Genomic DNA, 24,307 nt, shown 5'->3' with positions numbered 1-24,307 from the left:
AAGTCTAGCTTTAGGAAGTGAGGACAGATATTTCTGGGAGAAGCATCCATTCAAGGGAGACCTGCTTTCACACAGAATGTAAAGAGAGGTGTCCAGCCAAATGGAAGAGTAGCAGGGATGATCTTATTCCAAACAAGAAAGCCTGGACATTAACTTCAATGAGATCTGCTCTGTGCTTCTGGTGTACAATACCTATCCCAACCTCTGTCTGGATTATAAAGACTCCTACCATTTTCCACTCCATGTATCTGACGAAAGGAGCTTTGACTCTCAAAAGCTCATATTCTGGAAATGTAGCTGGTCTTTATGGTGCTACTGGAACCGAATCTTAAGAGCCAAACTACAAGTGATGCCTGACACAGGTTGGACACTTGTCAGCTTCCCTCAAGTTTTGATGGGAAATGTAGGCAGCTTGGTGGAATGTTGGACAAGTGACAGTTGAAAAGTCTATTGGACAGCAGTCGGAGAGCCAAGCTGCAAGACCAGGATGCGTACATTTCCCATCAAAACTTGAGGGAAGCTGACAAGTGTCCAACCTGTCATGTGTCACTTGTAGCTTGGTTCTTACTCTTCTACTACAGACCAACATGGCTCCCTACCTACTCTGGCACAGACAGGCAAATTCAACTTTGCAAATTTAATCTCCTACTGGCAATTTAAAATGGCACATATTCATGCCTTGCAGAAAGTACATTTATATATTTATTTACTTCATTTACACCTTGTCTCTCTCAGGGCCAAAACAGCTTATATCATTCTCCTTCATTTTATCCCTACAACAACCCTGTGAGGTAGGTTAGGCTGAGCATGTGTGATTGGCCCAAAGTCACCCAGCAAGCTTTCATGGTTGAGTGGCGATTAGAACCTGGGTTTCCCAGATCCTAGTCTGACATCCTAACCACTACACAACAGTGGCATTTCAGCTGAAGAAACAGATAAAGGAGAAGCAGTAATTAAGAACTGATCTTGAAATATACTTTTTGCTGAACAGAAAAACCTGGTTCAGTTGTTACCATGATATTTCACAAGAGACATTCAATCAAATAAAATAGCTGGATTGGGGAATTAGCATTTATTATTTCGTACAGTGGAATGTCAACGATATCACACATTATAATGAAAAAGCACAAAATCTACGCGGGAAAGCATTTTAGCTTCCCATTCCATTCGAAGCAGCAAAGGATATTTTATTTTCACAAAAATAAAATACAACTAGCAGCCTTATAAATCATTGTTGTAAAAGTTTCAGTTAACCCATTGTGAAAGAGAAATATCAGATCTACATCATTTGTTATAATAGCAGTGTATTGTTAAAATGGCAAATTGTACATTTCTCTGTATTATTACTTAAGAGGTACATGACAGCTGTAAGAAACAGAAATTGCTGCATTCTAGAAGTGTATTTAGTGCATGAGCTGGCTTGCTTCTGCCCCACCAGGACTGAGAACTGGGGAAGCCGAATCGGAGTTTTGTAGCAGAGCTGGCTAGACAGCGCTGATTGGCTGGCAGCTGGTTAGGCGCAATACTAATGGCAGACAGCTGTAGCTCCTCCCTCTCAAGCAGTTTTATAGTGTTTATAAACAGATTTTACTTTTTTCAAAAGGATGATAAAATCAGGTATCAAAAGAACACTAATACGAAAATGTTCATGGGATATCCTTTTTTTAAAAAGCACAGTTCATGGGATATCTTTTTTAAAAAACACTGTTCATCTGTAAGACACAGGGAGGAAAGAAAGAAGGATGCAGCCACCTGCCAGTCAGTCCAGGCTATTCATAGCCACGTTGCCTAATAACTTGCAAAAGTGATGAAGACAGAAGAAAGACAGCCTCCCCACACCGGCATTGCAGCCTAGTGTTGAGGGTAGCAGTACAAAATTCTGGGGTCCTGTTCCAGGCTTTGAGGGGCCCTGGGCAGAGAGTGCTCAGCAGCACCCCTCCTCTCCAGACCAGCCGGACTCCTGCTCACAGTCCCCACCCGTGTATTCCACCCTGTGGGCCCCTCCTCTGCCCATGCTCACAGCCACCTGGCACTGGGTGGGGTGCGACTAGAAGTGCTGCCGCTGTTGCCATCAGGAGGCCTGCATGCACCATGCAAATGCTTTCCCCTGGTGCATAACCAGCAGCTGTAGCACTTGCAAATGAGCAGGCAGGGGAAAAGATGCATAGGCAGGAGGCAGAGAGGGCAGGCAGAGGTCAGTGACGGAGGCTCTGCCAGAAGGCCTGGGGCCAGACAGATGCCCCACCTGGGGTACTGAAGCAGCAACATATTGGAGGAAATCTGGGCCTCGGGGCCCATGGTGGTTCAGGGCAATAATAAGCAGAAAAGACAGAAGCAGCAGCTGCTTACACGTCTATCCCCATGGATCCTGTAGGCAAAGTGTTTTGAAGTCAGGAAGCAAAGGATTGAATTACATGGACATTGGCGTCCCAGTACTAAACAAGCTGGCTCCAATCCGGCAAGATCCACCTATCAGACAAGCATGATTAGTTGGAAATTTTTATATAAATCCACGCTCTAGGATTCCCCTTCAAATGAAAGCCCAGTGTATAGTTTTGAACTCTACATTCTTTAAAAACATGAGCTTGGATCCTATCCCGTGTCTCTGCTTACACTCCTCTTCATTCCTGGTGGAGGCTGTCCTCCACTGCGGAGGGCACATTCCTTCAGCGCAAGGCGCTGCTGTTCGCACAAGGCCAACATCTTTCAAGGAACCAAAACGATCCCAGCACAAGAGGCACAGGCTCATCAGCTGACCATAAAGGGCAAAGAGCAGCGCCAGCAGAAGGGAGGTATAGCCTCCACGCCATTGTTTGCAGATCAGAAAGTTCCCCCTTTGGTACAAACAAACACTCAGCTAATACATGTAGTTTCTTATATGCCTATCTCTGTATTACACCCCCAATGTAGAGCCAGTGGAACTTACGTAAACTGAGGATTTGCAATCCCAGGAAAGCGCACACACAACTGGATGCAACTGCTAATCGTAGAAGACCTAGAATCCTAGCACACGCCATCCCATAGCTGACAATGGGAAGCCCCAGCAGTGTTTGTAGTACAATCGATTACACCACTGGGCTTAAGAACAAGCAGCCAAATCCTGCTGCATCAAAAATGTCATCAATGGCAGTTTCTGATTATTAGGATTCTAATAATTATTAGGATGCACCAACTCCAGAAGAAATCGATGCAGACCTCTAACACAAAAATAACATCATGCTGGTCAATTTCAGAGGTGCTAAAATGGCTACGGAAACATGTCTGCCTCTTAGCTTTCAAAGACATTTCAAAACAGCACAGCGGACTTGCTATTTAACCACACTTCCAGTCACAAGGCTGAACTGATTTCGTTTTGTGTTTGAAAAGAACCTCCATTCATTAAAAAAAAGCTACAAAGAGCAAATATCAAAGTATACTTTCTAAGCTTTCTGTTTGGTTTTTAAGTACTCATTTTTAGCGAAAATTTGACATACAACAATTAACATTGACAACAAATAAGTGATTTGGGATATTTTGGAGCAAGATTTGAGTCCAGTAGCATTTTAGACCAACAAGATTTCTAAGGTATAAGCTTTCGTGAGTCCCTTCATCAGATATAGGTAGGAATGGAGCCCTTGTATCTGATGAAGGGAGCTTGACTCTTGAAAGCTTATACCTTGGAAATCTTGTTGGTCTTTAAGGTGCTACTGGACTCGAATCCTGCTCTTCTACTGCAGACCAACATGGCTACCAACCTGAAACTATCACATGGATGAATGACTGTGTCTTTAGATGCACCTTTGGGACTCCTGACAAAGACTACCACAGGTTTTACACACACATACAAAGCACCCTCTCTGTGCAGAAGGAGTGAAGAACTCCCACCACAGCACAACACTAGAAAACGAAGAACCACAGTGAGATATAAGTTTTGGATATATGCCTTCTCTGCATGGTGGGGCTTATAAAGAAGAGAAATGGTGGCTGTCACATCTGGAGCATAAGTGTAAAGCCAGCCTTGGTGTGTTCACAGATTTCTGCCCAACTCATGTTTGAATAGCAGAGGAACAAATCCAGACTGGCTACTCTGAATATATGCCTAATAAATTGGCTTTCATCGACCAACCAGATGTCAGTGCAAAGACCGTGGCTTAAAGGAAAAGAAATCCTGTAAAATGTAAACCTCAGCAAATAATGTCAACCTGCGACATGGCTGTGAATGCTTATGAGTTCAAGGAACATAGATCCGTCTCTTGGGCCAGGTGGGACCTTTGTCATGCAAGTGAATCTTTTCCTGGGGAAAATTTGGAATTCATATTTTTCTGGTATTAACTTCTTTCAGGTCACTTCTTGGCTTATTGGTCTTCTTAGGACCACCATGCAATGGGTTGGTGTTCTTTGAGCTTTGCTTCGGTACCACGCTGCGACCGAAGTTTCTAGCATTTTGGTTTTTGGTGTGGGCTGCTCGCAACTTGAGTTCTTGGAGTCGCTGCTCCCACCTCTAGGAGAAATCACGGGGAAAAAACATTAGTGAGACAGGAGGGAAAACATCTTTAATACAGATCAAGAATATCTCTGACATGGTTCATACATTCAGTGGAGGGAAGTGCAGACACACAGCTGCTGGTGGAGGGGTGGTGTGAGTCCTCCCTCCATGCACAGCCTCCAGTGTTGTGCCTTCCACACAATCACTCATTTGCCTGAAGTCCCAGAATGCATTTATTTATTATAATTTATTTAAAAGAGACATATCCTGCTTTTCTTTGTGTACGTTTTACCCTGGCAACAATCTAGTAAAATCTAGAAACAATAAAACCTAGGCAAAGGCCATGGAAGGAGAGAAAAATCAATGGAAAGTCTGATGATATAAAAGCTGCCGTTTCTTTTACCTGGTGCCTAAAGTTCAGTGAGCTTGATTCCAGGGAACTGCTGCAACAAGACAGCCATATAACCAAGGCACCACTTTAGCAAAAGTTTTGTCTAGTCTCATACTTCCCCTCTGCCTATTTCTGAAGGTGGTAGGCATTCACAACAGGGTCCCTGAAATGACTGAACTGAGGGACAGGCTCAGATGGGAAAAACATTATTCTTTCCCTTTGCAGAAGGAGAAATCCTACAAACCAGGCCTCTACAAGGTCACTCCAACACACATTGTCTCTGCCATCCCAGGTGAACATATTAAATAGGATTATGATCATGTTGCCACACATCGGGGGGCGGGATCCCCTGATCCCTGTTTCCAAGCAGTGGCAGGAGAAAAAAATGGCTATCAAACTGATGGCATAACATCACTTCCAGGAAAATCCAGAAGTGATGTTATGCCTCTCTAGGTATGTCTGGAAACTCTATGGTAAAACCAGTCATCTGGAAAAATCTATGGATTTCCTAAAGAGACATGACATCTGAGGTTTTCCTCAGAAGTGATATCACTCCATCTCCACTGGATACCCCCACATTTCCCCTAGTTTCCCCACTGGTTGCTAAGTCGAGCTTGGCAATTCTAGTTCTGATAATGCTCTTTGTAACTGTTAGAAACAGTGTCTAAACAAACCTGAATCTGAATCCCCAAATTCAAAGAGAACTGTTCCTTGAAAGTTTCTATTGCATAGTAACATGAATAGTAACATGAACCCCCCCGCCCCATGATCATGAGTTGCATTAAAACACAAATGATAATGTGGTACAATCACTAACAATATCCAAATGTAGCAATATCCTGGAGGATGTTTTTTTTACACGTTTTGGACTTGTCTTTGTTTCCCTACTCGATCTTCTTGAAGTATTGGAGAAAAGCCCGTTTCTTTATGGATGCAAGCCTCTGTTGTATAAATTAAGTCACGTTACAAATATAATATCCCATGATCTCCTTGATTTTGTGTCATGGATATACATCAGGATATAGCTGACAATACAGTGGGAATCATATTTAAAAAAATTTTTGTCATCTGGCCTGGTACCAGATGTGAGCCAAACAAGCTACCAAACGGTCACTGGGCTGAACTGGTTCAACACACATGATGCCAGTAATCCAGTTCAGCCGTAGCTACCCTTGAAACTGATCCAAACAAAAAATACAGAATGATTTACCTCCCTATTAGAAAACATCTCACAGGTATGCTGCACTATCGGGGATATCCCGCTCTTAGCAACCTCATTTCAAAGTTTCTTTCACGAACTTTACAAAAGCAGACTTGCTTACAAACTACCCATGTGTCGTCGTTTATATCCTGAAAGTATACAGGCATGATTAGCGCAGCTGAGGCTGTGCGCTGTCAAAAGCAAATAATGTTTTACAAACCGTTTACACGTCATGCACATCGCACGGGGGCTCTATGCAGTGTCCTTCAGCAGAGAGAGGTGCAGACTCTCACTGAGGGAACATCTTGCACGTATTTCCATGGGAGGAAGGAGAAACAAAATGTTGATGCCAACAAGGCCTCCTGTGCCCCTATTCCCATCTGGCAGGCACTTCCTCACCAGGCTGTCCCCTCCTAGCTGACAATACTGCAACTATATCACCAGAACTGAGTGGAAGCGCCCGTCCTGTGCAATCGTCGCCATTCGTCCTGGTTGCACACAATTGCCTCTGCCGATAAACCTGTGGTATCCCCATGGATATCTCAGCTACAAAGGACAATGCTCCAAACAAGCAGCTTCCATGCAGCTGTGGGTGGGTATGAAGGGGGAAGCCTTATAAATAAGGGGGCGAAGTGCCTGCGCTTCCTGATTCTCCCACCTCTCCATCGCATCGGAAGATGTTCCTAGCTTATGCCTGTTTTAAACAGTGTTTTAAACTCCCACTCCTCCTTTCTACTAAAATATACACATCATGTCAATATCTATTCAAAGGGGAACTTGGCAGGGCGTTCAGAATGAAATCGAGCCACTTCTAAAAGGCCACCTCTCCTAGCACCAAAATCGGCTTCTCTGGAAAAGCTCGACCAAAGATGCTTCAGAGGGAATTTCCAGCAACAGAAATAGCAGGAGGTGGGGGAGAAGAAAAATCCCCTGAAACGCTTTGGAAGAGACTGTGATGAGTAGACCAAGGAAGTGGCCTTTTCACTCCATCCTCTTGCGGTGCAAGGGGAAACCCGAGTCTTCTGTCCATATAGCGTTGGCTTGTAAACATACAGGCACTTCTGAATATGGCTTCTTGGACACATGTAGTTAATTGACTAGCCACAACACAAGCTGTATCCAATGATGACAGCGGTTACATGTTTTGCTGAAATGACCATAATGTTGTTTTTTTTCTGGCACTATAAATGTGGATGAAATGTTTTGCAGGAACTTTATAATTCCCCCCCCCCTCCTTGGCATTTTGTATCTATCCATTTCTGCCCACTTTCACCACTGACTGTGGCGCAGCACATCCTTAGAGCGGAGCTGATTTGAATGGGAAAGTGTAAGCAGTGCCTCTTGTTCTAGAAGCGGAGAAGGTAAAGTCAGTGCTCTTACCTTAAACCTTTTGCTTAACGGCTCCTTCCACTTTTCAACTGAGCATCCATCCAGAAGCATCAACCTGAAATTTCAATGAGGGAGTCAAGAAGGGCACACTGGAAGATACAATTCATTTTCAAGTTACAGAAATTCACTATAAGATCACTGTGGTATAGTAGTTACGATGTTGAACTATGAGCCTGTAGATCCAGGTTCAAATCTCTGCTCTGCCATGAAGTTGAGTTATTCACTCGCAGCCCAAACTGCTTCGCAGTGTTGTTGTGAGAATAAAACAGCAGAGGGGAGATGGATGTACAAAATGTGTTAAATAAATAAAACGTCTGATAATCCAGTACTAATTAAGTACTTTTAAGATCCACTGATTTCCATGGGAGAGTTAAACATATACTTCAGTCCATTTTGTTGAAATCAATGTTGGTTCATTTTGGCTGGATTATACCCATAATGTTAGATTGCATTTTCGTCTTCCAATATCCTCATTAGCAAAACCAATAAAGATAAATACATGGGACTACTGATATTTGTATAAATTAACATTTACAAATTCTGGGCCCCCTTTATTTTCATATTGATTCCCATAATAGCCAACAAAACATAAAGAAATATAACATACATAGTTTTGCCGTAGGGCTGCAAACATCTACATTCAACATTCTTTATAAATAATTTGGAGTAAATGGATCAATTCCTGAGACACTGGGAAATTAATCTGCATTCTGGACTAGGTCTGGATTGAAGTCAGGGATGCCAGCTCTGGAAAATTCTTTCCTGGAGCTTTGGGGGTGGTACCTGGAGACAGCAGAGTCTGGGAAGGGATGGGAGCTGAGTGGGGATGTGATGCAATAGTTGACCCTCCAAAGCCGCCATTTCCTCTGGGGGAACTGATCTCTGTAGACTGAAGATCAGTTGGAATTCTGGGAGAACTCTGACCCCCTCCCCCCCCCAGACCCCCTCCCCCACACACACACCTGGAGGTTGGCAACCCCAACTGAAGTGAGACTTATCATGAGACAAATGATATTATTTTGGTAATTCACTTCTGATAATTCACCTAAAAGGTGATCTCAAAATCCAGCAAAAGATCCAGGATTTATGAAATGTCAGCATCTCTGTTTTGTCACCGGCCAGTTCTTTCTCTCTGCTCTTATCTGCTGCTACACTGTCAAATAAGTTATCTCAGCTTGCTGGACATGAAGTGAATCCATGAGGGTACAATCTAGCATGAAGTTCTCCTCCACAAGCTCTACTTGAAATCAATGTGAGCTGTGCAACAGAGAATGTCCTTATCTGGTTTTGTTTCATTTTGACAAGGCTTCCACGCCTCCCGTTGGATGATGCCGTGACTCGATTGCCACGATCTTAGATAGCCGGTGAATTGACAGCATTTACTTTTGAAGAAAAAGAAGACATTTTTCACTTATATTGTTGTTATTTCCTTTCACCTTTTGGCAAATGTAATAGACATCCATTCTACTGCATCACCTGGGGATTTCCCCCCCTGCGTGGACAGCAGAAAGTCCTTGCAGTAATGGGGAGTGCCCAGATGTTGTACCCAATCTGTGCATGTCTCAGGGCCAAGCTACAAGTGACGAATGACACTTGAACGGCAAGTGAACAGACTCACATGTATTCCTCCCTGTTCACTTGCCCTCCACTTGCACTCCACTTGATCACTACGTGATCAAGTGGAGTGCAAGTGAATGGCAAGTGAACAGGGAGGAATACATGTGAAAGCCAAACTACAAGTGACGCCTGACACAGGTTGGACACTTGTCAGCTTACCTCAAGTTTTGATGGGAAATGTTGGCAGCGTGGCAGAATGTTGGACAAGTGACAGTTGAAAAGTCCATTGAACAGCAGTTGGAGAGCCAAGCTGCAAGACCAGGATGCCTACATTTCCCATCAAAACTTGAGGGAAGCTGACAAGTGTCCTACCTGTGTCAGGTGTCACTTGTAGTTCGTCACTTGTAGCTTGGCCCTCATTTGGCTCTACCCTCTTTTATTCGAAAGAAAAGATAAACCTCATTTTCTCCGGTTTAAAGAGGAGCCGGGGGGGGGGGGGGCGCTTCCATCTGGAAGTCTCCCCATAGCCATTAAGGGGAAGAAGGCAGAGCAAAGCCATGTTTTCAAAGTGGCACATGGCAGCTCACCACCACCACCCCTTAGCCCTTGAAGAGGATTCCCCTCACTTTCCCTGTTGAACTACGTCACAACATGGCTTGATAGGGAAAGGGAGGGAACAGGTTGGTTTGGGGCTCTGGGGCTTCTGGTATGATTGTTCTTGTGCCCATGTTTTTGTGTGGGCATAACATGGAAAGGGTAGGGGCACGTTTTCATATGTGGACACTGCCAGCTTCTTAGTATGCCTTTTACTGCTATGGCCCAAGTTCACCTCAACGCTTCTCTCATCCAGGGCCGGGTCCAACGCGGCATACAAATGCCTTCCACTCCCTCAATATAATCATAAAAGGGGAAAGTGCGAGAGAAACAAGAATGTGGTATTTTCTTCAGCACTGTTCCAAGGAAGTGACCGTTACTTCTGACATTTGGAAAAGCCACTGTAACTCAAGTCCTGTTTACATACCGCCAAGTTCAATGGGAAACAAAAATCTGTTGTTTTTGCTGACTTCTCCAAATCCTTTGACAAAGTGAATATGATGAAAACCTCAGTGACCTTTAAAAACACCAGCAGCAAACTTGTTCCATACTTGAATTAGGGAACTCTTTCTAAACTTTTCCCATTCCTGAACTGTATTGATTTGGAAAGCCTTCACATCGACATCCTCAAATACAGCGAGATTAATTAATACCATGTTTCTAACGCAGCCCCCTATTTTCAAGCCCATCGTCACCAGAATAAAAACTGGAAATTCATCCCATAAAAACATATGAAGTTGATTTACATTGAATCTGATCATTGATCCCTCTAAGTAAGAATTACGAAGCGTCTCTCCATACAAGATATCTTACACTGGGATGCTCAAGTGACTCACTTTCTGTGTGGTCTTATATTCAAGTGCACTCTGTCTACCTAGCAGTGCAGGTGTATCCACAATGGGAGAACACATGTAAGATCTGTCACTGGATCCTACTCACAGAAGATGTCTTGTGTAGAGAGACTCGTAATTTGCCAGGGACTCAGGTCTTTCCTGAAAAGTGATATCCTAACTGAAGATGTGACGGATTGGACCTGGAATCTTCTGTCTGCAAAGCATGGGTTCTGCCACTAAGCTATTTTACTGCCCACTTAACCCCTTGCTTAAAAACAAAATTGTGCTTAGCTCCTGTCTCATTCTTCCCCAGAATTTCTCCCTCTCCTTTGCAAAGCCATAGTCAGACAGTCCTAAGGGCGCAAGAGCTCAGATTTTATTATTGAATCAAAAAGCTTGCAACTCTCACTGGTGGAATAAACTGAGAGATGGTGATTGATCCAAAATCAGTCCAGTGAACTTCATGGACAGGCAAGGATTTCAACCTAGATCTTTCCAATCAAAAGTCTGGCACACAAGCCATATGCCACGCTGCCTCTCAGAGGCAAGCATGGAGCTGCCTACCTGGAGGCATATGCATTTATTTAAAACATTTATATACTTGTCTTTCTCTCAAGCAACTCAGGACCCAAGGCAGATAACAATATAAAATACAGTAAAATTATGTGCAACCAAGAGTTAAAACCAATTAAACGGTAACACAATAAATATAAAATACATTAAAATTACATTGACATACCAACACCCAACAAGCAAGATAATCCTTCTTTGTCCAGGCTCAGATTGCACAAAACGCTCTGAGAATTGTTTTATAGACTGGTCAGAGAGCCTGAAGAGCAGATGCCTCCTGACCTCTCCCAGGAGGCTGTTCCACAACTACGGGGAAACCACGGGAAAATCCCACGCATGGACTATTGTAGAACATGTTATAGACAAAGGGAATACTGACCATGGACCTTGATGGGAAGAACGAAACTGTTGCAAGGGGACATGCAGGGAGAGGCAGCCTGTGTATGTGGGCCCAGGTCATGAATGGCTATAAAGGTAAGCATCAACACTTCGAATTGGACCTGGAAACAAATGGGCAACCAGGACATGGGCCTCAGAATAAGACTGATATGGTCCCACCAGCCAGCCCCTGATAACGAATGGGCTGCTGCATTTGGTACCAGCTGAAGTTTCCAGAGAGTATTCTAGGGCAGCCCCAGCTTCGACTCTCAAAAATAAATAAATAAATAAATACATATTTATTATTTATTTACTTACTTAGGATTTCTATTCCGTCCTCCCCACGAAGGGCTCAGGGCGGATTACAACAGTTTAAAAACATATTAGAATCAATTTATGCAATTAAAACGAGGGCTTTTTTCCAGCAGGTACACGGTGGAACAGAGTTCCGGAACCTCTTGAAAACGGTCACATGGCTGGTGGCCCCACCCTCTGATCTCCAGACAGAAGGGAGTCTAGATTGCCCTCCATGCTGCTGAGTGGCGCGGAGGGCAATCTAAACTCCCCTCAGTCTGGAGATCAGAGGGCGGGGCCACCAGCCATGTGACTGTTTTCTCTGAGGGCAACCCACTGAGTTCCACCACCTCTTTTCCCAGAAAAGAAGCCCTGATTAAAACCATAAATAGATTTAAAAGAAAATTTGAAAGAGAAATTCACTCATAAAATATACACTAATTACAATCAGATGGCGGCAATCGATAGGAGGCAAGCACGGCTCAACAAGATAAGGTGGCGGACAGCCCTAGTAGGGAGGGATTCAGGTTTTATATTCTTCTCTGTTTAAATAAATAATAATAACAACAACATTTGATTTATATACCACCCTTCAGGATGACTTAACATCTACTCAGAGCGGTTTACAAAGAATGCCATTATCCTCCCCACAAAAACAAACACCCTGTGATTTGGGTGGGGCTGAGAGAGCTCTGAGAGAGCTGTGATTGACCCAAGGTCACCCAGTTGGCTTCAAGCAGAGGAGTGAGGAACCAAACCTGGTTCTCCAGATTAAAGTCCCACGCTCTTAACCACTACACCAACTGGCTCTCATACCAGGGAAATCTAGTTGGTCTTTAAGGTGCTACTGTACTAAATTGCTCTTCCACTGCAGACCAACATGGCTACCCACCAGAACCCAGGCATTTCAGTAGATGATGCAGGCATAGGAATTTGTTTATTGTGTGTGCCAAAAATCGAGAAGAAACAACTCAAATGCAATTTCTTGCAACGGTATTACTGCTTACCTTGAGCGCCACTCATAGCACATGATGAGGACATCCTGATTGGGTGCAAGAGGCGGGCACCGGCAGGAAGAATTAGCATACAGATGGACTTGCGAATGGGGAACTGGAGTTGAAGATTTGAATACATCTTTCACTTCGACAGTTGTGATTATTTCGTTACAGCTGCCTCTCTCCAGGCTCTTGGCTTTGGCACGAAGAACTGCAACATACAAAGCAACTGCATGTGTTGTGCGTTAACTCAGAAGGAAGTGCCAAGCAGCCACTCTGCATAGCACACTTTCTAGGACAGGAGTCTCCAACCATGTTGAGCTTCTAGGTAGGGGTGTGCACCAAGAAAATTTCTGTTTCAGTTTCATTTCCAGAGGGTCTGGAATAATTCCATTCCATTATTGTTTTGTTCCAGCTGTGAGAGTGCCAGCTTGGATCCATTTGTTTTTTCTATTTTCAAGAGTTTCAGCTTGTTGCATGTGCATTGGCAGCACATGTGCAAACGCACACTGTTCTTTTCAAGGGGGTGTGGTGGGGAAAGAGGCTCTGGGGCAGCTGCTTTTGCACACAATAGCACCAAAACTGCACAGAACACAGTACTCCCTCTAAACCATTGACCTGCTGAGTTTGAGAGCATGCAACAATGGGGTTCCATGTTTATGGACCCCAAAGAATGCATGGGGAAGGCTCTCTTTGTACTTAACCAAACACCACATTGTCCCCAAACCCGTTAATTCTCCTCAAGTACATGAAAACTCACACAACAATGGGCCACAAAGAAGGTGAGTATTGGTGGGCAGGGCTTTTTTCTGGGAAAAGAGGTGGTGGAACTCAGTACCACACAATGACATCACTTTGGGTCAGCTGGAACAAGGGGGGAGTTGGGTCAGCTGGAACAAGGAGGGTGAAAATGGTCACATGACCGGTGCCACCGCTCCCTGATCTTGACAGAGGGGAGTTTAGATTGCCCTCCGCGCTGCTCCAGCGGCGCAGAGGGCAATCTAAACTCCCCTCTGTCTGGAGATCAGGGGGCGGGGCCACCAGCCATGTGACCATTTTCAAGAGGTGCCAGAACTCCGTTCCACTGCGTTCCTGCTGAAAAAAAGCCCTGTTGGTGGGCGCACACAACGGTAGGAAAATTACTGGCAAAGCGGCACCAGCATGACGCGCAAGCAGGAGAGCATTCCATTGCCAACCAGCACAGCTCAGTGAAATTAAAAAAAAAAACATTTCTGCTTCAGTGACAAAGCCAGTAAATCATTATCTTTGAGTCCTGCTGTTGTGCCATGTTTCCCTGAGCCTTGTAATTTTGTTTCCACAATGATGGGCAAATCCTCTTCACCCAAATCCGCTTTGTAGCAGCCCAGGACTCCCTGTTTAAACCTGCCAGCCTGTCCTGGCACTGTGCATAAAAGCTCCCAGAAAAGGGAGGACTAGATGTTGGTTTTTCCTTCACAGAAAGGGATGGCCCTCTTTCCTCCCTATTTGTTACTAGAAAAAGTAGGAGACTGGACAGGTTACTGGCTGCCAGTTTCCCTTTCCAGCTAAAACCATTAACCCAGAGTTGAATAAAAAGGAGAAATCACATGAGGATAAGCAAAGAGGAAAAAAAATCTGACCAGATCAGTCCTTCCATGTAGAATACTGATCTGGAAAGACTTGGCTGCGCTTGCATGCATGACTGTGCAACGTACACACCTGCTACTTCCCTGTCATTTAATATTGGGTTAACAGTTTCAATCAGAAAAGTCCAAAAATCCAGAAAGCTTTCTGGGCAAGGTGGAATCCCTCCTGGTGTTCCTCGACCCACTATCTTGGAGCATTTCTTTAGTCCCAGTGGTAGCCCCGGCACCATGGCACCTAAGTGAAGGACAGCAGCAGCAGAAGGCCCCTAGAAGGGCATGAACCAGCTCCATGGACCCCTTCTCTCCTTTATTAAAGGCTCTCTTTTATTAATTCCCCCCCCCCACTAAATGGGCATCTCCTCTCCTTTATTAATTGCTTCCCTCCCACTAAAAGGGCATAAACCAGCTCCATGGACCCCTTCTCTCCTTTATTAAAGGCTCTCCTTTAATAATTGCTTCCCCTGCCCCAACTTTCATCATAGTCTGCATAACATGAGCCTTTCTGGCAACCGGGGGGCTTGCAGGCTAAAGGAGACCCCCTTCCCTCCTTAAACCCACACGTGCATGCCTGCATGGATATTGCTGGCCCTGACGTGCATTGTGCATAAAAACAGGATGATGATGTTGGCATCGAAGGCACCGTGCCATCTGCTACTTCCCTCCTCAGAGCAAAGCAAACCTTTTGTGATTTGAGCCCTACGAGCCAATGCCAATGCTGTTGCCCAAGAAACGCTGAAGAAAAAATGCACTCATGTACACTGCGCACATCCCCTTCCCACCAACGGAGTTAATGCTAAGGGCTCAGTCTCTCCGCTTTGGATCCCATTGGTTGCATGATGAGTGCAGACAGACTTGCCATTAAGGAAAACAAGGTGCTGCTGCACAGCCCACCACTGGCTGGCCTGCGTGCGCAGCCCCTGTGTGGTAAGAACAAAACACACAAACTTTGAAGGTGGGGGGAGTTGTTACATTTCCCAAATATGTTCTGCAGTTCTGGACGCAATGATCCGAACCAGCAATTTCTGTGTATATTTTCAGCTCACTTTCTCCATTAGGCACTACTTGTAGGCACTTTGGAATAGTGAAAACAGGTATTGAGCAGCTCCACAAAATGGCTGCCATGGATGCTGCGGCCAATCAGAAAATGGTGGAAGGCTCTTTGACAGAGAGAGTTTCTAAATGGATGCTCCCTGCCGATGCAAAACTGATGCCTCCTGGGATCTTCTGAAGTAACTCCTGCTCCAATAAGATGCAGGAAAACTATGATTAGCTCTTTTTGTGGGGAAAGAAGGGAGTGGATGCCAGGAAATACATTGGTAAGCAGCGTGGTAAGCACCAGGCACTGTGAGGGGAATCACTGCTCTAGTGAGTATATCCCCTTGACTATGGGACCTGTTTTGGTTCAACACACTTTAGGAAGAAAAAAAACCCCTTCCACCAAAATGAGTTGGGGCCGAGGGGTGTGTGTGCACGTTGCCCACAAATGTTGGCAGCCTCCAAACCTCAACCACTAAAGGTAATGCTTTCCCTGTAGTTTCCACAATCCTCTCCTGAGGGAAACTTCTGCAATCCACCCCCTTGGCCTTTCTATGGGTGTTTTAAAAATTTCTTCTTTCAAAACGTCTGAGGGATTTTGTGTGTGGTTTGATCTACCGTATTTCACAGTGGTCATATGATGGCTCAGTCCCTGAAGCTGCCATTAAACAGACAAGGATTTGCAAGTATCAGGTCTCTGTGTTCTAATGTCCTTCCCACGGCTTTTTTTCTGGGAAAAGAGGTGGCGGAACTCAGGACCGCACAATGACGTCACTTTGGGTCAGCTGGAACAAGGGTTTTTTTTAAGTTTAAATCGCCCTTGGTGAAAATGGTCACATGGCCGGTGGCCCCGCCCCCTGATCTCCAGACAGAGGGGAGTTTAGATTGCCCTCCGTGACAGTGGTGTGGAGGGCAAGCTAAACTCCCTTCTGTCTGGAGAGCAGGGGGCGGGGCCACCGGTCATGTGACCTTTTTCAAGAGGTGCCGTAACTCCGTTCCACCGCGTTCCCGCTGAAAAAAAGCCCTGGTCCTTCCTATTAAAAGCAATGCATGTGGATGTACACAGCAGCAGGGCCGTATTAACCCATGGCTGGGCCCCTAGGCTTTCAGGTATTCCGGGCCCCCTCCGGCACTTCAATCTTTCACCCCACTACAGCTGACAGCCTGACCCTGGTACGGTAGGTGCTAGACTGCAATACATAGCCCTATAACCATTTTGAGGGTCTCCTAAAGAGTTCTATTCACAATTTAAAAAATATTTTTATTGCATGAGTAGAACTTTTCAGGAAAGCACATTTTGGGGGTATAATTGTTCAATACTGTAATATTTTGATTTTAAATTATATTTTATTAAGTTTTCAAACTTTTCCAAATGTTACCAAACAACAACAACGAATAACTGTTAACAAAAAGAATAAAACATGTACACTTAGTACTTGAGTGCACATCCTATCTCTTATTCCAAAGTACAAAAAACTAAAACTGTTTAGCCCATAGACTGGACAATAGTGTGCCATGGAGGGAAATCACAGATTAGTCACAGAGATGCCAGTGAGAAATACAAGTCCTTTTTCGCATTGTCTTTTAGCTTGACATCCTTATTGGTTAAGTAATCGAGTACTGGGAACCATTGCTCTAATATGTGGGAGTTGTACTGATAATTTTCACATTGGGCCAGTTAATCAATACTGTAATATTTTGAAGTGAATAAAATAATTATTTATTAAAATATATAATTTATGGATAGTTGTTTTAATACAAGGGACCATTTGTTTCACTTCAATAAAGAAGCAGTTAATTATCTTATTAATATAAGTTACATAAGAGAATCAATTAAGTGTAATTTATGTGGGGCGGTGCCTCAGCAAAAAAAAAATTGATGGGCCCCTAGTCCCTGCGGTGCCCCTAGGCTTCGGCCTAGTCAGCCTTATGAATAATACTGCCACGTGCTCAGGGACATGTATTCTGACCTATATAAGGTTATGTGTCAGATTTATGCCTGCTATTTCATCCTGATCCAGTTAAAGTCACTTATGCTTGTGAATATCTGTAATGGATCAGCGTACGGGTAATTCCTTATTCTTATTTTTCATCTATCATCAGCTGCTTCAGTGGCTAAAGAGTTAAAAAACGACGTATTCATGGAAATAATAAAATTTTGATCCACTCCTCTTAACCGAATCTTTTATCAAATGGGTTACAATATATTCTTTCCCATCTCATCCCGTCCCGTTCCTGTCCCTTCGGGGTCCCACCTCAAAGATTCTAACCCTGCAGGCAAGTAATTTGGCTCCTTGTATTTGTCAAAAGGGTGTTTTAGATGGTGTACAAATAATAATAAAGTATTGCTGCTGCTGCTGCTACTACTAATAATAAAAACATGGTGCCATCAATAGCAACTCCTCTAAAATAACTTCTAATTTAATCATCTGAATTTATACAATTGTTATTTGGCATTTTACCATGGCGAGGAAAACCCGCTGTTGTGACTTCCACTGAAGACTGTTACCTCAAACTGAAACCCTCCTGGTTGGAAGTGAGCTAATCGGCTTCTATACAGACTATTCACATCTTTACTGAATCACATCTACATAACAGGGTGTATTTTATTTTATTTTATTCCACCTTCATAGATATCCTACCTTCCTCCCCAAAGGGGACTCAAAGCAACTTCCCTCATTTTCCTTTTTTCTGTTTTACCTTCACAACAACCCTGTATGACGGATTAGACCGAGAGTATGTGAATGGCTCAAGGTCACCCAGCAAGCTTCTGTGGCAGAGTGGGGATTTGAACCCAGGACTCTCAGATATTGGTTTGACACTCTAACCACTATACAGAGGAGGGAAGCAAGTTAAAATGCTGCACACCCAATTGGCAGTAAATTCTATTAAACTCAATGGCACGTTTCTGAGGAAATGTGCGTAAGATTGGGGTACACAGTTACAATCCTAAGCAACTTATTAGGATGCTAAACCCATTATAATCAATGGTAATTGCTACCTAGTAGACATAATTAGGACTGGGATGTAACTCCAAATAAAATACTGGAACCAGTCTGTGCGTGTTTTAGAAGAAAACACCATTGAGTGCAATGGGACTTACCCCAAATAAGTATGCACAGGAATAGAGCCCTAATATTTTATTTCAGTAACTTAAAAGCGTGTTGATTTCAGTGGGATTTCTGTCTACGTTACTCCAGATTGTATCTAAAGAGGCTTAAAATCAGAGATCTGAATGGTGTTGGCGGCATACAGTGGTCTTCGATTTCTTCAGAAAATGATGATTTTACTGCTGTCGCCACTTGAGATTGCAAACTAATTTTGTTGATTGAACATTAAAAACAACCTATATGGAATTAAAAAGCAACTGCTTGTATCTGATCTCCCTTAGAATTTCAATACCTAGGAGGGGAGTTTCAGGTGAACAGCCATATCAATCTGCAGTAGAATTGCAGGGTTTGAGTCCTCCTGTGGCATCTCAGAGACCAACAAGATTTTCAGGGTGTAAGCTTTCAAGAGTCAGAGCTCTCGAAAGCTTACAGCCTGAATATCCTGCTTTATGATTGTGTGAGAAAACACAAGGAAACAGGAGAAAAAACGACAAGGGACAATTCTTTGAAATTGTTTGCCTAAAAATATTGGTTGGCTAATGAGTGGGTCGGAGTTCATAAAGTGAAAGAAGATCCTATACACAACAGTTTTGGGGGGAGGAAAGATACAGTAATGAAAATCATCCCAGCAACACAAGAAGAGATGCTGGTCCAAACACTTGAACAAGATGCAAAGATATTTTTAAAAATAATTAACTTACCATAACTGTAGTTTTTGGTTAGGTATGTTGCCAGCGTTGGCTTGATCTTCTTACACTTGCAGCGACCTTTTTTAAAAAAGAGAGAGAATCACAAAAGATGGGGAATATTTTCATTGAGGAGGGTTCGTTTTGGGGGGAGCTGGCCAGGTGAAGGAGAGAGAGACTCACCTTGGCTGAAATGCTTGCAGTCGGCAGTGGGAGGTCTCTCTTGGGCCATCACATCGTCGGATAAGTCAATCCACTTCACCTCTTCTGGATAAGGGAAGACAAAAAAAACATGTGGGATATTGTCTGGAAGGATCTGGAGGGGAGAATGCATCCAACAGATTCAGCCTGACAGTAGAGTTGACAGTGCAAGACGGACATCTAGTACCACCTTTGCTGATGTGAACTTTCCCTCCATCTGGTGCTGGCAACCCGCCTGTGAAACTCAAAGGACTCCAAGCCCATGTGCAGTCGACACTCAGCTGCTAATTCCACTGAGCCCCTGGAGATTTCCTCCCAAGTGAATGAGCGCCTAGGATCGCAGCCTTGCCTCCAGCCGGGGGAACTGAGAGGAGACAGGCATCCATCTTATTTATATACCGCTTTTGCCGGGGCACTCAGGGCTTTCCCAGCACACAAAATGAATGTATGAAAATCGGAAAATAAACATCGATCAAAACCAACATCACTAACCTTCCAGCAAGAACAGAATAAAACTCTTTTTTACACACACACACACACGCACGCACACACACACACAGTGCAATCCTAAGCAGAGATACCCCAGTATAAGCCTATTGATTTCAATGGGCTTAGACGGGAGTAACTCTTCTTAGGATTTCATTGAGCTTTCACCAACGAAGTCCTTTTAAACGACAAACTTGCTCTGTTCCCTGACAGTCCTTAACGCTCCCGGGCGAACTTATCAACAGGTAAGCGCGGCAGGGCTGAGAAGGAGGAGAGCCCCGCTTTCTAGCCCGTTTTGGCTCCGCGGGACCGAATTCCGAGTAAAACTGCCTGAGATCGGGATGAAGAGCTCATTCCCGGGAAAGAAAGTCCCACCGAAACCAGCGAGAGGCGTTTCCAGGTAAAACAGCAGGAGGCGAGTCCAGGGGCACCTGAGTGTCCGACCGGCTTCTCCGGGCTCCCGTCTTCGGACTTCTTTGACTCCCCAGAGCTCATCCCCTGCAAACCGTGTCGGACTCTAAGGCGCCCCTGGACTCGACTCTGCTGCAGACACCTGCCTGCCGGACGTTTCCAAGGGGAGTTTGGGGGGAGTGAAAGAAGAACCTCCCCATCATCCTCTTACACAGCTTTGAAATTGACAGTACTGCCTCACACAGCTGTGACCCGCCTGGGGTCTCAGGGAGAAAGGCGGACTGTAAGTAAGCGCAATACATAAACCGATCTCCATCGCGCCTCCTGCTACCCCTATTCTGCTTCTTGCGCGCCTCGACCCGGCGCCCTCCCGCGCCCGCCCACCTTCGGGCAGGTCGGTGACGATGGCCTCGGGGGCGATGCAGACGCCGCGGTCGTAGACGGGCAGCTCGTCGCAGGCCAGGCCCTCGGGCCAGCTGTGGTTGTAGCGGCGCATGAGGGGCTCGCAGCCGTCGCGGGCGCGCTGGCAGAGCGAGCGGCAGGGCCGGATGGGGTCGTGCAGGAACTCCAGCGCGCAGATGGGCGCGTACATGGCGCAGAGGAAGAAGGCCAGCACCGGGCTGCAGGCCGCCGCCACCAGCTCCTGGTACTGCTCGATGGCCAGCACGGCGTTCTCCTGCGTGCTGTGGTGCAGGTGGTTGGGCATGCGCGTCACGTTCCAGGGCATGTGGCGGCACATGGGGATGCGCACCGGCTCGCAGGGGGAGCCCGGCAGGCCCGCCGCCGCCGCCGCCGCCGCCCGCAGCAAGCCCAGCCACACGAGGGCCAGCATCGCCCAGCGCGCCCGCCCGCCCAACTTCTGCGCAGCGCCTCGGCGGGCTCGCGGGGCTTCGCAGGCTGGCGGACTGCCATCGGCCGGACGGCGCCGCATTTATAGCCAGTGCGGCCGGTGACGTGGGGCCCGGACCGCTCGCCGCTGCCCTTCGGGGGGGGGGGGAGAGAAGGCGGGGATCGCTGCTCCCCGGGCGCGCGCGCCGCCCTGACACCGCCGGCCTCCCATTGCCTCCCATTTGTCACCGCGCGTCTCGGAGCGGCGCCGTTTTTCTCTCCTCCTTCCCAGGGGCGGTTTGATGCCTGCGATAAATTCTGGAAGGAGATTTACGGTGCAATCCTAAACGGAGTTACTCCAGCCGAAGCCCGGGGATGTCGAGGGACCGGAGTAACTCTGTTTAGGATTGCGCTGCTAGGAACGGTGCATGCCTGGACGGGGACTCTGTCTCGCTGCTTCCTTGGAAGGTTCAGCTACAGGTTCAAACGGCCGTGGAAGGGCAGGACGGCCCCGACCCACGACGGGCAACTTTCCCGAACAACCCGATTTAAAGTTCTTTGCCGCACAGCCCAAACTTCCCTGCAGTTATTCCCGTCACCTCTAGGGGGCTACGCCGTAGAAACAACGTCGAGAAATGTCCATTTGTATCCACAGATATCCCGAACGCGGATGGGATCCCATTAATACGCATTGCAAGTAAATCAAATGAGTCTCAAAGAAATCCTGCAATCATAAACAGTTATTAGGGATCCAGTTCCACTGCACGTAGTGGGGCTCATCCAAGCTAAGCATTGAACTGTGTCCTTAGATTCAATATTTTCTTTATACCCCCATACCAGTTTTCTCCCCAGGGAGACCCAAAGCAGGTTACAACATCTTTCTACCTTCCTTTGTTCTTTTCTCACAACAACCCTGTGAGGTAGGTTAGGCAGAGAGTGTGCAACTGGCCCAAAGTCACCCAGCAAGCTGCCATTGCAGAGTGGAAATTTAAACCTGGGTCGCTTAGATTCTAGTCCAGTGCTGTAGAACCCGGCTTAACTTCTCCGGTGGGGAATTCGTCCTTTGGGACACCAGGGAGAAGTGAGCCTGCTCTTCAGAGGTAACAGGCTCTACGGAGGAAAGGAAAACCCACCTTAGTTTATTCAGATCCACCCAAACAAACATAAACCGTAATCCAGACACTTGAGACTTCAGTAAGAACCCACATGGATTCTTCAGTGCAGATGCAGTTTATAAAGAGCCAGTTTTTCCTCCACTTTTTCTCTACTCCTCATAGTTGTATCCTTGCTACATAATATCATTAGCAGTTCCAGATATTGACCCATGGTCCAGAAACTGAAGCAGGCAGAGCAGGTGCTAGGGGGCTACCTTGTCCTTCTCCAAACATTCCAAGTTCTACTTCGTCTTGACATTTGGGGGCATTGTTTCTCATTTTGTAATCCTAGTTCTATTACATTGCTTATTAGATGTCTCATGCTATTTGATTGAATTGCTTTGCACTATGTAATCTGCCTTGAGCCTCAGTGAGAAACGCGAGCTGTAACTATAATAAACAGATACAGTTTCAGAACTAGGATTGTGCTGACTCTAATAGTAAAATCTGTTTCTGTCCTCTGGAAAGACACTAATTTCTAACGGTCCTTCCAGAATCAGTAGTTAAGAGTGCTGGACCAGGAGCAAGGAGGCCCCGGTTCAAAGTATCCCCGCTTTGCCATGGAAGCTCACTGTCTCTTAACCTAACCTAATTTATTGTGAGGATAAAATGGGAGAGGGGAGATTGACATTGTAAGCTTTGGGTCCCCCATTGAGGAGAAAAGTGGGTAGTAAATCTCTAAAAAAAAAATTCTTCAGACCAAGGAGGCTGCCAGAACAATGCTTAGAAAGGAAAGTGCTTAAACAACAACAACAGTGTGCTCATATATTGCCCTTCTGGACAGATTAGTGCCGCACCCAGAGTGGTGAACAAAGTCAGTGTTGTTGTTTCCCCCACAATACAGCTGGAGAGCTGGGGCTGAGCAGAGTGGCTGACCCAAGGCTCATGGCAGGAGTGGGAGTCGAACTAGCAGAGTGCTGATTCACAACCCAGCCATGTAACCACTATGCTACAGAACAACTATCATATCATCATTTGAAAGTATCTAGTTGAGTTGGTAAAGTGATCTCTTGTGGGGCTCTGCAGGCAGGGTTTCTAACTAAATAAAGGATAATCCCACCTCCATTGCCATGGGACGCCGTAATCTTCTTCCTAGGTTTTTCTGCCAGAATGGGCTCGTAAGATTTAAAATTAAAGTTTATTTGACCAAAAGGGGATTGGCTCATTTTTTCTCAGGCGGTATTTTTTGTGGCCCTTTGCAATATCAACAAGAGTCAGCTGTAATTCTTGGACCCTATTGACAATACTATTTTGATCTAATTCTGGCAGTGCTTTTAAAGAAGTTAACAACTTGAGAGAGTGTACTGTAGAACAGCCCTGCCCCTCCACTGCCATTCTACCCACAACTGCCATTTAAGTGTTTTGCAGATTGTTGTAACTTTTCAAAGAGTGTCTAGGAGAAGCCAAAAAATGAGAATCCAGGGCTAGCCCAAGGAGTTTGGTGCCCTGGGTAGAATATGACTCTGCTTCTTCCTCCCATGCCACTGCTGCCTGCCCAGCTAGCTCCCCCAGCAGCATGGGAGAGGGAAGGAGGACGCAGGCCACCCACGGGGGCAGATCCCAATGCCACAAGCGGGTGAGGCAGCAACAGAGCTGGTTGATGCCCCCCTGCCCACCTCTGGGGGTGCCAGGGGGGGCTTTTTCCAGGGCTGTTTTAATCTGTAACAGCAAATTAAAGCAGAAATCCAGCAGCTCCTTAAAGACACTGGAATAAATGTTGGGGCCCAAAAGCGCCTTAAAGACCAACTCGATTTCCAATGTATGAGCTTTCAAGAGACAAAGCTTCCTTCGTCACACTACTGGGCTCCTGTTTTCTTTTTCAGTATCACAGCCAGAACTGCTGAAATGGATGAGTGTATGGCCGTCCTTGGTTCTTATTGGATAGTGTCTTATGATGTCAGTCACTCGTCATGCCTGGACTTAAGAACTGACCTGCTCTATGGGGGAGGACCTCTGCCTCAGCAGGAGAACCTCTCTTTGGCACGCACAAAGGCCCAGGTTCAACCCCTGGCTTTTCCTGTTAACACGAACTGGCGGTGGGTCAGCGACCTCTGCTTGAGATACTGGCGTTCCTGTCACCTGCTTGACCAGTCCATGGTCCAAG

At 45.6% G+C, this 24,307-nt stretch overlaps 1 protein-coding gene across 1 annotated transcript; it reads right to left on the bottom strand.

Moving 5' to 3' along the window:
• Positions 1–1,057: 1,057 nt before the first annotated feature.
• SFRP4 (secreted frizzled related protein 4) lies at positions 1,058–21,152 on the bottom strand. The gene is made up of 6 exons (XM_054990914.1): positions 20,606–21,152; positions 19,307–19,390; positions 19,139–19,204; positions 12,680–12,878; positions 7,438–7,501; positions 1,058–4,480 (listed from the first exon to the last, which is right to left on the bottom strand). Exons 1-6 carry the CDS (start codon positions 21,150–21,152, stop codon positions 4,292–4,294), a joined length of 1,149 nt encoding a protein of 382 aa, XP_054846889.1. The 3' UTR covers positions 1,058–4,291.
• Between the last annotated feature and the right edge of the window lie 3,155 nt (positions 21,153–24,307).

The sequence above is a fragment of the Eublepharis macularius genome, chromosome 11 (assembly GCF_028583425.1).
Source record: "Eublepharis macularius isolate TG4126 chromosome 11, MPM_Emac_v1.0, whole genome shotgun sequence".
In the NCBI taxonomy this organism is placed as follows: Eukaryota; Metazoa; Chordata; class Lepidosauria; order Squamata; family Eublepharidae; genus Eublepharis; species Eublepharis macularius.
This window is presented reverse-complemented; position numbering and strand designations above follow the sequence as displayed.